At 41.2% G+C, this 15,654-nt stretch overlaps 1 protein-coding gene across 7 annotated transcripts in view; it reads right to left on the bottom strand.

The window, feature by feature from the left end:
- The window catches only part of pdxdc1 (pyridoxal-dependent decarboxylase domain containing 1), an 84,447-nt gene that overhangs the window by 12,609 nt on the left and 56,184 nt on the right, over positions 1-15,654 (bottom strand). For all 7 annotated transcript variants that reach the window (XM_068003234.1, XM_068003235.1, XM_068003237.1 and 4 more), the window contains 4 exons: positions 9,658-9,721; positions 2,022-2,113; positions 1,722-1,827; positions 528-699 (listed from right to left, as the gene is read on the bottom strand). In XM_068003234.1, the coding sequence (XP_067859335.1) occupies positions 528-699; positions 1,722-1,827; positions 2,022-2,113; positions 9,658-9,721 (434 nt within the window). The remainder of the gene's footprint in view (positions 1-527; positions 700-1,721; positions 1,828-2,021; positions 2,114-9,657; positions 9,722-15,654) is intronic.

Genomic DNA, 15,654 nt, shown 5'->3' with positions numbered 1-15,654 from the left:
CCTGCGATTCCTGACTCCCGCCCTGGCCGGCAGTTCCTGGCTTTTCAGTAATGGAGATCTCTGTACCCAGCATCCATAGCTGCACAGAAAGCGCACTATCCCTGGGATAGAGTTGTACAAGCTTTCAATCCCAGAGAGAGCGGTTACTGTGCCACTATGCACGCTGGGTAACGAGATCTCCAATACACAAAAGTCATTCTTTTCAACCACTGCCACCTCGCACTTACCTGCATGTCCAGTGTTTTAACTTGTAAATGGACTTTGTGCGTTCAAGGCTGTCCGAAGTTCATAATTTGCGAGCGAGAGTGATTTCAAAGTGCAGCTTGTATCTACTGCAGTGTAAGTTATTTGGGACTGTCAGTAACTGCCTGCTTTTTTTTTTGCAGGTGTCCGCTCTTTGGGGGTGTCTGTTTGTACAGGTTTCACTGTATATTGTTTATTCTTACTGTTATAATTGCAATCATGCGTATTCTCATTGGCTACTTGCAGAAAAATATTTTTGGATAAACATATTTTGAAACACCTACCGTAAAGCACCTAATCCAGGCCAACTCAGATCTTCGACACATGTCAGGCCAGCTGTCTGGTAAACCTCCTGCTTAAATTCTTCTCTAAGTTGTAAGGTGCTAAGTAGAATTGGAATTTTTGCCTTCAGGCATTCAGCCAATTGGTCCACATGTTCTGGCTTGGTGTTCTGGACTAAAGAAAAAAAGTGAAACTTTCACTTTTAGGAACTCTTAATAGTCACAGGACAGCTGGCATAATCTAGTAGCGTATGGCAGAATACACAGTAACACCTCATCAAATGATTTAAGAATTATGAGGCGTATGCGACAAGTGATTTATTTTCTGTCCCCCACTTAGTCGAATTCTCAATGCTATAGTGTATTAAGTTTGGTAGCTATTCTGTATCATTACAGTCTACAAACTTTTTTTTTAAGAAAAGGACCATTTAAGACGAGGATAAGATACAACAATCTCTTTGATAACATACAATACAGCTAACCAGGAGAAGCACATTTCCTGACTGAATGTGATGATTTGATACTGGAATTAAATGGAGTTCAACATCATTTTAGCCAGTAGAATGAAGAGAAATAATGAAGTCAAAGAGAAATGCGCATGGTATTAGGGATCATTACTTGTTCAAGTCTGGATGATTTGTACATACAAGATCAGTGCTAGGATTGTTGGAACCCTTGCAGGGAAGCCTGTATGGGCCCTCTCCTAATATTTCTGTGGACACAGAATATTGCAGAAGGCTATTGGAATCAGTATCAGGGCAGCTATCAGAATTGAAATTGGCAAAAATGGTTCAGCTAAATTTTCACCCATCCTTGAATGCCAGCCTAGGTATCATCCAGATGTGAATTTAAGTAATTCAGTACTCCGTATAACGCTAGTTTATAGAACTCAGGACCCTTTTGAAGGTAGGAGACTGGATGTTGCAGTGGATTACAACACAATACTGTCCTCTCGCTGTCATCTGACATTGAATCCAGACTAATCCGATGCTTGGAAAGTCCTCTCTACAAGGAAGGCTTTCTGGTACATCTATCAGCACAAAAGGAAATAACTGATATTGTAAAACATCAGCCCTGACCACTATGCTGACTTAATAGTACTGAAAATGTATAAATAAAAGTTATTTCCACAATGAAGGCAAATCTTTGCTGCAAATCATAAACAAATAGAAATATCAAGGCAAGTTATTTACTCACCTGCTGCTGTCATCAATGGACTAAATCGTATACACACGCCCTCATCTTCCAATTCTACAACATCTACACCACTGGCCGGAACCAACTGTCCTAGCTGTTCTCCTAACTGTTGACAGAAATACAGGGTATAATTTGGTGAATAACTGCACAAACATAATGCACTTGCTATGAACTAATTGTGAATCTCTTGAATGCGTTAATTGATCCATATGGACACTAATTTAACCTTTGATTGTACATTTTTATTTGATAGGACATCTGCAAACTTAACAGAGCACAAGCTTCACATTAAATTCTTACCCAGCGATTCAGGGCATCATAAATCTCTCTGTCATTGCTGTCTTTTGTGGATTCCTGAGCTGCAGCCGTTTGATGGCTAGCTCCATCGAGAGCTGAAAATTTTAATAAAAGATTAAAATGGAGATCACAAATAACAAAGAAAACACTTGCTACTATTGCCAATTTTTCTTCCTTTCTCCCCGCCTGAAGGTGTTGACTCCTGCTTCTATAGGTGCTGTTCACCCTTTAGTACCGATGAGTGCTGGCCATGGGGAAAGGGGGAGGAGAGGACGTCACGTCTGAAATCGATCTTGTGATCATCAGATGTCCATATGTACCATTTCCAGTAGCCATTTTTGGATAGTGAAGAGGAGTTGGAACCCTGAGGCGCTATGGCATGGCAGCCCTACGGCCATCCTGCTGAAATCAGCTGAGCAAAGACCCAGAATCAAACCTGGGATGGGAGCCAATGGAGTTTGGTGAGGCAATAGGTAAGTAGAACTTCTTATGGAATAGGATATGGAGGGTGGAGTTCCGGATGAGTTGGAATTTGTAAATGGTTGAGCTCAGGGGTCCAGGAAGCAGTATGTTGGAGAAATTGAGCTTGCTGGTAGCACAGACAAGGATGAGTGTTTCAGTGCCGATGGGTATGAGGTAGGAACGAAGGCTGACAGTATCACAGAAATAGAAATAGGTGGCCTTGGTGATAGGCTAGATGTATGGTTTGAAACTCAGCTCAGGGTCCAACATGATTCTGAAACTGCACAATATTTGGTTTAGCCTAAGTGAGCAGCCGAAGGGGAAGGAATCTGGAGCTACTGTGCAGAGTTCCCAGAGCCTGTTCTGCGCATCAGAATCCAATTTCGCAAGGCCGGGGTGGGGGGGCCCTAAAACAGACGTTGGGCTCCTTACGTATGTAAACGAGCAGCCTAACGGTTGTTTTAGGTGGCCACCAGGGATTCCTGAAAAATAGCCCAACCCAATAGCGGGTTGAACGTCATTCTGGCATCCTTGGAGTGCAAAACTGGTTCCCTAAATTGGACCTCATGTTCATTTTACTCCTGTAAAACGGGTGAAACAAGGTCCCATTTCTACCCCATTTTATGTGCCATAGGAAGGGAGCGAATAGTGAGGTATGGAATCAAAGTGTACATGAACCTATCTTTAAAATCACAGTGCTTTTAAAACAGTTCACCTTTTGAGTAAGATATAGAAGCTGGATTTGGAAATGGTGTCTGGCCAGTAGTTGGAATCACATATGATCCTATTCGGGTACAGATGCACAAAAAAACAAGGATATTCTTTGTTGTTTATTGACCCAAAAGCATCAAGCATATTGTAAACTAATTGGCTTAGGAATCTTAGAAGGTAATTGCTGCCAGTTCTTTGAAATAGAGATTGGAGTTGGCTGACACTCAGTTTTATCATGTGAAGATTGTTATTGTCCTAACAAAAGTCACTCATGCAATTGAGGTTAAAGTCACATTCTGCCTGTCCTTGTAGAATAATCAAGGATGAATAACTTAGGTTATGATGTTAAAATACTTGTACTCTGGACACGGGTTCACTAACATTTTTGTAAGAGGACCTCCAAAAGACTGATCAAATACTCCTGGTGTACATGACTGTCTCTCAATGAGATTTCCATGTATTATTTTTACCCAGGCAATTGAAAAACAACTAAATAAAATTGCTCGTCGGCAAACAATTAATTTATCTCAATATTTGCATTTTTATTTTAATTTATAAATACCAGCTAGAATGCAGACTTCAACAACAACTTGCATTTATTTAACGCCTTTAATGTAGAACAACATCCCACGGTAAGGAAAACTGACACCGAGCCAAAGGTGAGATGATGAGGGGTGAAAGATGTGAGTTTTAAGGAGGATCTTGGGAAGTGGAGAGACAGAGGTTTAAGGAGGGAATTCTTAGGCAGCTGAAGGCACAGCTGCCAATGGTGGGGTAAAAGGAAAGAGGTGTATGCACAAGAAGGTAGAGTCATGGAAAAGAGTGTAAAGGTGGTGTCGTAGCGCTGGAGGAAATTAGATATAGGGAGTGAGGTCACACAGGCGTGTAAACACAAAGATGAGAATTTTAAACTTAAAGCATTGGGGGACGGGGAGCCAATATAGGTCAACGAGGACGTGATGATGGGTGAGTATGACATGGTGCAGGATAGGATATAGGGATCAAAGTTTTGGATGAGCTGAAGTTTATGGAGGGTGGAGGATGGACAGAGAGCACTGAAGTAATCAAGTCTGGAGGTGACAACGGCATGAATGAGGGTTTCGGCAGCAGATGGGCTGAGGAAGTGACATAGGTGGGCAATGTTATGGAGGTGGAAAGAAGCAATCTTTGTGATGGAGAAGTTGCCAGCTCACCTCGAGGTTGAATAGGGCATGAGGTTGCGAACAGCTTGGGTCAACCAAAGCCAGTGGCCGGGGAGGGGATGGAGTGGGTGGCTCATCTAAGACTGGATGTCGGGCAAGCAGTCTGATAGTACAGAGGCAGTAGAAAGTTTGAGAGAGGTGGTGAAGTAAGCTGGGTGTTATCACCATACATTTGGAAGTTGACTCCATGGCGTCAGAAGAAATTGAAGAAAGAGAGGCATTTAGATGAGGAAGAGGAGGGGCCATGTAGGAGGCGGGGGGTTGATCCAAGAGTGGTTGGACGAGGAGAAGAATAGCTGAGGCCCTGGAGGAGGTTGTCCATTGGAATGAGAGAGACAATGGGGAACAGCAGAGATGTACAGCGGCCTCAGGTACTAACAGTGCACACTAGCAGATCTGGAGAGAGTGCAGAGGAGATTTACCAGGACAATACCAGGGATGAGGGACCAGTTATGTGGAGAGACTTGAGAAGCTGGGATTGTTGTTCTTAGAGCAGAGAAGGTTAAGGGGAGATTTAATAGAGGTATTCAAAATTATGAGAAGTTTTGATGGAGAAAATAAGGAGAAACTGTTTCCACTGGCAGGAGGGTCAGTAACCAGAGGACATAGATTTAAGGTAATTGGCAAAAGAACCAGGTGGAAGCAGATTCAATAGTAACTTTCAAAAGGGAATTGGACATATACTTGAAAAGGAAAAAATTGCAGGGAAAGAGCAGGTGTGTGGGACTAATTGGATAGCTCTTTCAAAGAGCCAGCACCAGCACGATGGTCAGAATGGCCTCTTTCTGCATTTTAAGATTCTATGATTCTCAGCAGAAAATATTAAACTTCCTACACGAGTAGATTGCTTTGATGTCTGCTTTATACTTCACTGGTTGTCAAGTTGCTCTGTGTAAGGGGCCTGGGGAGTATTACAATTGGAGTTCCTCACAGGATAGAAAAACTATTCTGAACAAGTGCTGTAGGCAATGATTGGGCTGATGGGAAACAAAGAGAACGACAATGACATGCTAATATTTCAGGTGCTGTCATGCCCCCCACTTAAATCAGTTGGAAGCAAATACCATCAGACCCTTTCTAATCAAAATCATCACCAGGGTTCAACCTTTCTTTGAGGCAGAGTCTGATAAAGTGCGGGCTGAAGCGGTCAATGTTTTGGGGAACTTAGGCAAGTGTCGAAATGGAAATTCCAAATCCTACTTCTTCCAACAAATCCATTTGAACCTGGTTTGCTTGTTGCCTCTGAATGAAAACAGCAAGGTCTAGCTACTTAACATTGCGTTTGGTCGCTCCACTTATTGGTTCTGACAAGGCATCTTCAATGATTCTGAAGTATTTAGCAGAGCCCAACATGAACTACAGGAATTCCTAAGAGACATTTCAAAATAATTAATTAATGACTTCCCTGACAGGATTGACGCGTACATCACAGACTGTGTGTCCTTCTACAAAGACCCATCGGCTGAGGGCACCTCAATTGCATCCTTTAATGTTTCCTTTTCCAACCTACCATAAGAACATAAGAGATAGGAGCAGGAGTAGGTCATTCGGCCCCTCGAGCCTGCTCCGCCATTTAATGAGATCATAGCTGATCTGATTTTTACCTCAACTCCACTTTCCCGCCCTTTCCCCATATCCTTTGACTCCCTTGCTGATCAAAAATTTGTCTAACTCAGCCTTGAATGTATTCAATGACTCAGCCTCCGCAGCTTTTTGGGGTAAAGAATTCCAAAGATTCATGACCCTTGGAGAAGAAATTCCTCCTCATTTCCGTCTTAAACGGGCGACCCCTTATTCTGAGACTATGCCCCCTAGTTTTAGATTCCCCCACGAGGGGTAACATCCTCTCAGCATCTACCCTATCGAGTCCCCTCAGAATCTTGTATGTTTCAATAAGATCTCCTCTCATTCTTCTAAACTCCAATGAGTATAGACCCAACCTGTTCAATCTTTCCTCATAAGACAACCCTTTCATACCCGAAATCAACCTAGTGAACCTTCACTGAACTGCCTCCAATGCAAGTATGTCTTTCCCTAAATAAGGGCACCAGAACTGTACGCAGTACTCCAAGTGTGGTCTCACCAGCACCCTTGTACAGTCGTAGCATGACTTCCCTGCTTTTATACTGCATCCCCCTAGAAATAAAGGCAAATATTCAGTTTGCCTTCCGGATTACCTGCTGCACCTGTATGTTGACTTTTTGTGTTTCATGTACGAGGACACCCAGATCCCTCTGTACTGCAGCATTTTGTGGTATTTCTCCATTCAAATAATATTTTGCTTTTTTATTTTTCCTCCCAAAGTGGATGACTTCACATTTTCCCACATTATATTCCATCTGCCAAATTTTTGCCCATTCGCTTAACCTGTCAATATCCCTTTGCAGACACTTTGTGTTCTCATCGCAACTTGCTTTTCCACCTATCTTTGTATCATCAGCAAATTTGGCCACAAGACACTGTTCCTTCATCCAAGTCATTGATATATATTGTAAATAGTTGAGGCCCCAGCACTGATCCCTGCTGCACCCCACTAGTTACAGATTGTCATTTTGAAAATGACCCTTTTATCCCGACTCTTTGTTTTCTGTTAGTTAGCCAATCCTCTATCCATGCCAGTATATTACCCCCAACACCAAGAGCTCTTATCTTGTGCAGTAATCTTTTATGTGGCACCTTATCGAATGCCTTTTGGAAATCCAAATATATTGCATCCATTGGTTCCAACTTTATCCAGCCTGCCTGTTACTTCCTCAAAGAACTCTAATAAATTTGTCAGACGTGATTTCCCCTTCATAAAACCATGCTAACTCCCCTTGATTGTATTATGAGTCTCCAAATGTCCTGCTACTACTTCCTTAATAATGGATTCTAGCATTTTCCCAATGACAGATGTTAGGCTAATTGGTCTATAGTTACCTGCTTTCTGTCTCACTCCCTTCTTGAATAGGGCTGTTACGTTTGCGGTTTTCCAATCTGCTGGGACCTTTCCAGAATCTAGTGAATTCTGGAAGAGTACAACCAATGCATCCACTATCTCTGTAGCCACTTCCTTTAAGACCCTCAGATGCAAGCCATCAGGTCCTGGGGACTTGTCAGCCTTTAGACCCATTAGTTTACCTAGTACTTTTTCTATAGTGATTGTTTTTAGTTCCTCCCTCCCCTTTGCCCCTTGATTATCTACTATTATCGATATGTTATTTGTGTCTTCTACTGTGAACACAGATACAAAATATCTGTTCAATTCCTCTGCCATTTCCTTGCTTTCCATTATTATTTCCCCAGTCTTATCCTCTAAGGGACCAATGTTTACTTTAGCTACCCTCTTCCTTTTTATATACTTGTAGAAGCTTTTACTGCCAGTTTTTATATTTTTTGCTAGTTTACTCTCATAATTTATTTTCTCCCTCTATTATTCTTTTCGTCATCCTTTGCTGGTTTTTAAAGTTTTCCCAATCTTCGGGCTTACCAGTAATCCTTGCCATGTTGTATGCTTTTTCTTTTAACCTGATACCATCTTTGACTTCCTTAGTTAGCCATGGTTGGTTCACCCTTTTTGTGGAGTCTTTCCTCCTCACAGGGATATATTTTTGTTGAGAGTCATAAAATATCTTTTTAAATGCTTGCCACTGCTTATCCACCATCATACCATCTAATCTGTTTACCCAGTCCACTTTAGCCAATTCCACCCTCATTCCTTTATAATTGCCCTTATTTAAGTTTAATTCAGTAGTTTCAGACCCAAGATCCTCGCTCTCAAACTGGATGTGAAATTCTATCATGTTACGATCACTGCTTCCCAAGGGATCCTTTACTTTGAGATCATTAATTAATCCTGTTTCGTTACCCATGACCAGATCCAAAATGGCCTGTTCCCTGGTTGTTTCCAAGACGTATTGGTCTAAGAAACAGTCCCTAATACACTCTATGAACTACAGAGTTCAGGGTTACAGAGAGAAACAGAGGCAAATTCTACTGCTGTTGTCAACCATCAGATAGAAGCCAACACAGGCACTGATCCTCCATCACCTCCTCTTGTTCTTAGGAGCAAATTGTTGGTCACTTCAAAGTGATGTTTTGTAATGTTCTTTATTATAAAATAAACAGAAATTCTGTTGTGACATTACAATTATTGGTTGATATACAAACAGTGCAGGCCTCACTGCTGTGTTATTGGGAACAAAATCTACCAATGCATACACACATAATCCTGATGAAGACAGATCCTGCCCCTCTGTCCATGGAATTCCTCACTGTACCATGACGCTATTTTATTTACTAGAAAGAGTTCCCAAGCTCTAACACATTGGTGTGTGCAATTCCAAGATACACAATGAATGGGCAGGACCTAACCTGTATTGGTAATTGGAACAATAAAGTTCCCTCTTTTCCTTCTGCCTAGATGCAGCCCAATATGGTGCACTGGGACATTAACAAGGATTGGTCACAAACCAGTCGACGCAGGTCTGCAACCTGGCGGGGTCTTGCACCAACAAATGGGGGAGGCCTGCAGCTTCAGGTCTGGTCACTGGCCTCGAAGCTGCTGTTGTACAGCAGCAGCCAAAAAGCTCCAGGAGCTGAAGATCTGGAAGCTGAAAATAAATTCTCATCTATATTTGGGGTACTATTCGGCTTGGGGCTGTTACCCCAGAGACCCTCTGCTCTGAGAGCCATGGCACATGCTCCCAACAGTTTCTTGGAATATCCATGGTGATGCAACCTGAAAAAAGGGACACAGCTCCCAAAAACAAGTAAAGCCCCAGAAAGTGCAGAGGGACACACGGCTGTAACAAGCTTTACGTGTACCCATATTCCTTCACCTGTATTGTAGGTAAAACCATAGGGTATATATTATGCCTTTATTCTACCAATGCACCAAGAGCAAATATCAGGGATTGGGGCGCAGATGGCAGCATATCCCACCAATAGTGGCATGGGATCCTTTATATCCACATGAACAGGCAGATGGGGATTTGGTTTAACATCTCATCTGAAAGAGAGCACCGCCGACAATGCAGCACCCCTTCACTACTGCACTAAAGTGTCAGCCAAGTTCTAGAGTGGGGCTTGAACCCACAAACTCCTGACTCAGGGACAAGAGAGTGACCACTGAGCCAAGCTGACGCATAATTAAGTACTCCATAGAACACAGTAGTTCTTGTACTACTAAACTTATGAATCAGATAGAGTCAAGGATTCCGCTTGTTTGTTCCTTAACCTAAAGAACAGTAACTGTTAGGCATGAACAACATTAGGCTTCTTACCTGGTTTTAGGTGCTCCTGGATGAATCTGAACACCACCACCGGAGAATTAAATTCATCTTCAACCTTGTAATTATAATAAAACAACATATGTTAGGTGCCCATCACTGTTATAAAGAAAGGATGTTTTGAATATTTGGTTTATGGGCCCAACTATTTCACAAATAAAAATGCACAATTTTTAAGAAGCAATCATGTTACCAACTAGCTCCAATGACCTTTAGTGGCAGGGTTTGACCACTGATCATTGAAGCAGAATTTTTATTTTCTAAAATGTTGCTGTAAGACTGTGCTGGCCATTGGTTCTCTGCCAAATATATTGGACTCAGTTTTTATCCTCAAATCAAAAAATGAATAGAGCCCATAAACCAATTTCCTACTAAAAGTCTTTTCTCTCTATTCTACTGCAGTGCCCATTTCAAACACAAAGAAGCAATATAGCTTCCAAAAGTAGTAATAAAAGGCCTTTGACATTTTCAATTTCTGAGAGTTATATTCCAAGTGAAAAGTTAAAAAAGATGAGAAGCAACATAAAAAAATTATACACCAGAATCTAGATAAACATGCCTGGTCTAAATAGTGTTCTAAAATACCAAGACATTTTGCAGTCAATATTATTTTAGACATTCTTATACAAACATAACACTCATGCAAAAAAACCCTCATCCATAAAATGCTCTCCCACTATTTTATTTAAAGCTCACCACACTAAACAGAGCGTATGCTACACAGTTAACCTTGTAGCACATCGCTGCACCATTGGCATCTGTGCCTTCAGCTGCCTAGGCCCTAAGCTCTGGAATTCCCTCTCTAAACCTCTCCACTTCTCTCTCCTCCTTTAAGATGCTCCTTAAAACCTAACTCTTTGACCAAGCTTTTGGTCACCTGTCCTAATATCTCATGTGACTCGGTGTCAAATTTTGTTTGATAACGCTCGTGAAGCACCTTGAGACGTGTTACTACGTTAAAGGTGCTATATAAATACAAGTTGTTGTTGTACCACTAACTAGATAACTGTTTGGCAGCTAGGTGAGTAAACACAATTGAAAAGAGTTCTCTCGCTGAGCAAGTGGAGCACTCAACACAGTTGCAGAAAACTCACTTGCTTGACGTGTGTAGGTTAATCGCTAATGCCCTTACACCTGATTCTTAAAAAAACAACCTTAAGAGCTAGTTTCAGCTAATCGGGGAAGAAATGTGGGTGTCAGCTCTAGAATAGAGGTCAGGTCAGTGGAGCAATAGAAAATAGACAAATCAGGAACTTAAAACTATTTTTTTCTTAAAAAAAGAGGATATAAAGGTAAAAGGCAAAATAACACATAGTAAAACACTGGGCTCCTCAATAGTGAGTGCTTGAGCTGTACAGGTCAGGAAGGTTGTAGATTTAATTCACAGTGTAAGTTAGGCGACAATCCTCAGTCTGTGCTGAATTAGATTTCAGCTGGGAGTCGTAGGAGTATACATGTTAGCTTCAATGCCTTTGGGTTTAGGTCAAGAAAAAAGGTTAGCCAGATTTGCTGCTCGTGATTGCTATCCAGCAACCTCTGCTGGATGTGTATATGTGCAGACCTCAGGTGAAGACAGTATCAAACTGTGATGCTTCCCATAATTGATTATCCTACTGGCACTCACCGTCATGGCTCAACACATGAAAGGCCAATTGGACGAGGTACCAGAGGGTGATCGGCATCCAGCAAGGAGTTAACGTCTTCAGGAGAGATGGGGAGGGGAAGGAGAGAAGAGAAAATTGGCAAGAAAAAAAATAATATAGCAAGAATTAGGACATGACACTAGGAAAGACCGAGGAAACTCAATGAGAGGCAGAGCATAAGATTTATTTTTATTTACTTTTTTAAAAATGTGTTTTAGTAAAAGAACATTAATTATACAGTAATAAAGATCAAAGTCATCATTTTCATCTCCCGCCATCACCTCTGCTCTCTTACCATCTTTAATCCCCTCTCTAGCCTCTCAATCAGGCTGAATCAGACAGTGCAAAACCTTGGTGTCCCAAATGGCCCAAGGGTGAGCTTCAAACCCCACATCCTATCTATCACCAAGACCACTTATTTCCACCTCCATAATATTGCTTCAGCCCCTCTGTCACTGAAATCCTTCTGTTACTTCTAGACTTGATGATTCTTCCTTACCACCCTCCCATTTCTCCAGAAACTCCAAGTTGTTCAAAACTAAGCTGCCTTATTCCTGTCCTGCAATAAGCCTCTACAGTGCCTCTAACACCCATCCTCACTAACCTACACTAGCTTGCTTTCCTCCAATGCATTACATTTAAAACCATCATCCTTGTCTTCAATTCCCTCCACAGCCTTGCCCTACCTGTACATTTATAATTTTAACTATAGGCAAAATATCTTAAATGCTTTAAGCAATAGAGATGTTCAGGGTGTATTCTGCCTGCAGCCAATCTGACTGATGCATCATTCAATGACTGCCATAGCTAGAACTTTGGTTAAAAATATGATTGACCCTTCCCATTCTTTATATAACAGTACAACTCTTCTCTGTACATTACACAGGAATATATATATATATATTTCCGGACTATAACCTGGTGTTGTAAGACTCCTTACTTTATATTATGGGCAGAGATGCATATTTTAAAAGCTCGAACAATCCAAATGTCTATTAACAAGAAAAAAATTGCAAGCACTTCTTTTCACAAGCTTAAGAAACCTTTAGATTTATATTTCGCACTCTGGCCTTTTTACATCCCCTCCCTTTGCCCTACTCTCTGGAACACCCTCCCTAAGCTCCTTTGCCTCTCCACTTCTCACCCCTTTAAAAACTTTCCCAAAATCAATCTTTTCAAATCGAGCCTTCATTAATCTCTCCTATTCTCTTCCTCCATGGCTGATCCTCTGTTTCCCTATCCATTTCCATTTGTGAAGCACGTGGGACTTTATGTTAAAAGGTTCTATATAAATGCAAGTTGTTATTGTTAATCAGTTGCCAAATTACAATTAGCTAGCAACAAATGTTAGAAGTTGCAAATACTGTCTTTTGTCAGGTGCATTCTTATTTTTGCTTACATAAACTTGCTGAATTAATAGACTAATATACACAGAATTGTAAATTTTGTACTTGAGCTACAGTAGGAATTCCTGATGGTACTGAAGTACATTACATTTGTCAAACCAAACAACAGTATGTATGGAAGGCCAAGAATGGAAATCTATTAATGTTTTTGGGTCTTTTCTAACCTAATACTAGATTATTTTAGCTCTCATATCTGAAATCACTCTCACGGACGAGTCCCAAGTCCCCATACCTCTAAGAGTATCTATTCTTGCCTCAGAATTTAGGTAAGTTTTCGGTAATATGCCCAGGAAATGAACAACAAATCTTGTCTGGTAATTGTTTCATCGCATTTGGAACACTTTTCTTTATCTGTACTTTCACTTTTGATATCAGTGTAAACAAGTACAAACTATTTTAATATAATGCACACAGAATGTTTATTGATATGTCAAAGACCTTTCATTGCCATGCAACTATTAAAATATCTTTCATCTTTGTCAAAGTCTCTTCGTTTTACTACTGGAGTAAACAAAATGAATATCCTATTACATGCACATTACAACATGCACATGCAGTAATCTGGGCTTGGTTTGATTGACACAGGATATGAAATGAGCATTCCGAGCCAAGTATTGTTAGTTTATAGAATAAGAACAGCCATTGGGGATAATTTGCACATGGTCCATTTACAGTCCAAACAATTCTCTAACAAAGTTATAAAATATATTCTGTGTACAACTGCAAAGACAAACAACACTTACGGAGCCACTCCCGTAAGCAGAGATAATTTCGTAGCACAGGTTAGAAGGCTGTTTAGCAATTACCACAAATAGCTACCAGGATTGTAATATATTCTTTTTGGTGTGTGGAAAAGGCACTTTAAAGTTTTGTACGGTTCCAACTTATAAACTTTAGGCAGCGGCACAGTTGGAAGATGAGAAAAGACAAGGCTGTAGCACCACAATCAGCCACTAAAAGCTTTGAAACAGATGTACCTCTGAAGTCAAATAACAAACAGCAAAGATTTATTACAGGTCTATGAGGACATTTGAATGGACAAGAGGTGGTATGTCATAGGTAAAAGGGTAATAAAAGTGGGTGCAGTACTGAATTTGAAAGCATTTGGTATCAAGTGACAAGTACAATGGTATGAGACATTTTTTCCTGAACAGTCAATCAAATATCCAATACTCCACATGGGATGACATACAGGCTGAGATGTGTTACAAGGCCATAACAGTGAGATGGTCAAAAGATGATAAAAAATTTCAAATGATGATACAGACTATGGGAATGAAGAATGGAAAATTAATCTAGATAACCTTGAAATACATTTCATACTTTTTTCCAAAAAGTTTTTGCACTCATCAAGGTGAGGGATTGGGAATGGAATGGCAAGCACTCCCAGGTCAGATAAAGCAACGAATAGAATCATAGAAAGGTTATAGCATGGAAGGAGGCCATTTGGCCCATCGAGTCCGTGCCGGCTCTATGCAAGAGCAATCCGGCTAGTCCCTTTCCCCCGCCCTATCCCTATAGCCCTGCAATTTTTTTCCTTTCAAGTACTTTTGAAAGCCACGATTGAATCTGCCTCCATCACCACCCCCCCCCACCCCCACCCCAGCAATGCATTCCAGATCCTAACCACGCACTGCGTAAAAATTTTTCCTCATGCCACCTTTGGTTCTTTTGCCAATCACCTTAAATTTATATCTTCTGGTCTTGATCCTTCCGCCAATGGGAACAGTTTCTCTCTATTCTGTCTGGACCCTTCATGATTTCAAATACCTCTATCAAGTCCCCTCTCAACCATCTCTGTTCCAAGGAGAACAACCCCAGCTTATCCACAAAACTAAAGTCCCTCATGCCTGGAATCATTCTAGTAAATCATTTCTGCATCCTAAGGCCTTCACATCTTTCCGACAGTGCGGTAGCCAGAACCGGACACAATACTCCAGCTACGGTCGAACCAGTGTTTTATAAAGGTTCATCATGACTTCCTTGTTTTTGTACTCTATGCCTCTATTTATGAAGCCCAGGATCCCGTATGCCTTTTTAACCATTTTCTCAACCTGCCCTGCCACTTTCAACGATTTGTGCACCTATACCCCCAAATCTCTCTGTTCCTGTACCCCTTTCAGAATTGTGCCCTCTAGTTTATATTGCCTCTCCTCGTTCTTCCTACCGAAATGTATCACTTCGCATTTTTCTGCGTTAAATTGCAACTGCCACGAGTCCGCCCATTCCACCAGCCTGTCTATATCCTCTTGAAGTCTATTATTATCCTCCTCACTGCTCACTACACTTCCAAGTTTTGTGTCATCTGCAAATTTGAAAATTGTGCCCTGTACACCCAAGTCCAAGTCATTAACACGTATCAAGAAAAGCAGTAGTCCAGTACCGACCCTCTCGGAAACACCACTGTGCACCTCCCTCCAATCTGAAAAACAACCGTTCATCACTACTCTCTGCTTCCTGTTACTTAGCCAATTTTGTATCCACGCTGCTACTGCCCCCTTTTTTCCATGGGCTTCAGTCTTGATGACAAGCCTATTATGCAACACTTTATCAAATGCCTTCTGAAAGTCCATATATATCACATTGACCGCGTTGCCCTCACTGACCTTCTCTATTACCTCATCAAAAAACTTTATCAAGTTAGTTAAACATGATTTGCCTTTAACAAATCTGTGTTGGTTTTCCCTAATCAATGCACACTTGTCCAAGTGACTGCTAATTCTGTCCCGGATTATTGTTTCTAAAAGTTTCCCCACCACCAAGGTTAAACTGACTGGCCTGTAGTTGCCAGGTTTATCTTTACACCCTTTTTTGAACAAAAGTGTAACATTTGCAATTCTCCAGTCCTCTGGCACCACCCCTGTATCTAAGGATGTTTGGAAGATTATGGCCAGTACCACCGCAATTTCCACCCTAACTTCCCTCAGCAACCTAGGTTGCAT

The sequence above is a fragment of the Heptranchias perlo genome, chromosome 22, assembly GCF_035084215.1.
Source record: "Heptranchias perlo isolate sHepPer1 chromosome 22, sHepPer1.hap1, whole genome shotgun sequence".
In the NCBI taxonomy this organism is placed as follows: domain Eukaryota; kingdom Metazoa; phylum Chordata; class Chondrichthyes; order Hexanchiformes; family Hexanchidae; genus Heptranchias; species Heptranchias perlo.
The sequence above is the reverse complement of the archived record's forward strand: the minus strand, read 5'-3'. Positions and strand labels throughout refer to the sequence as shown.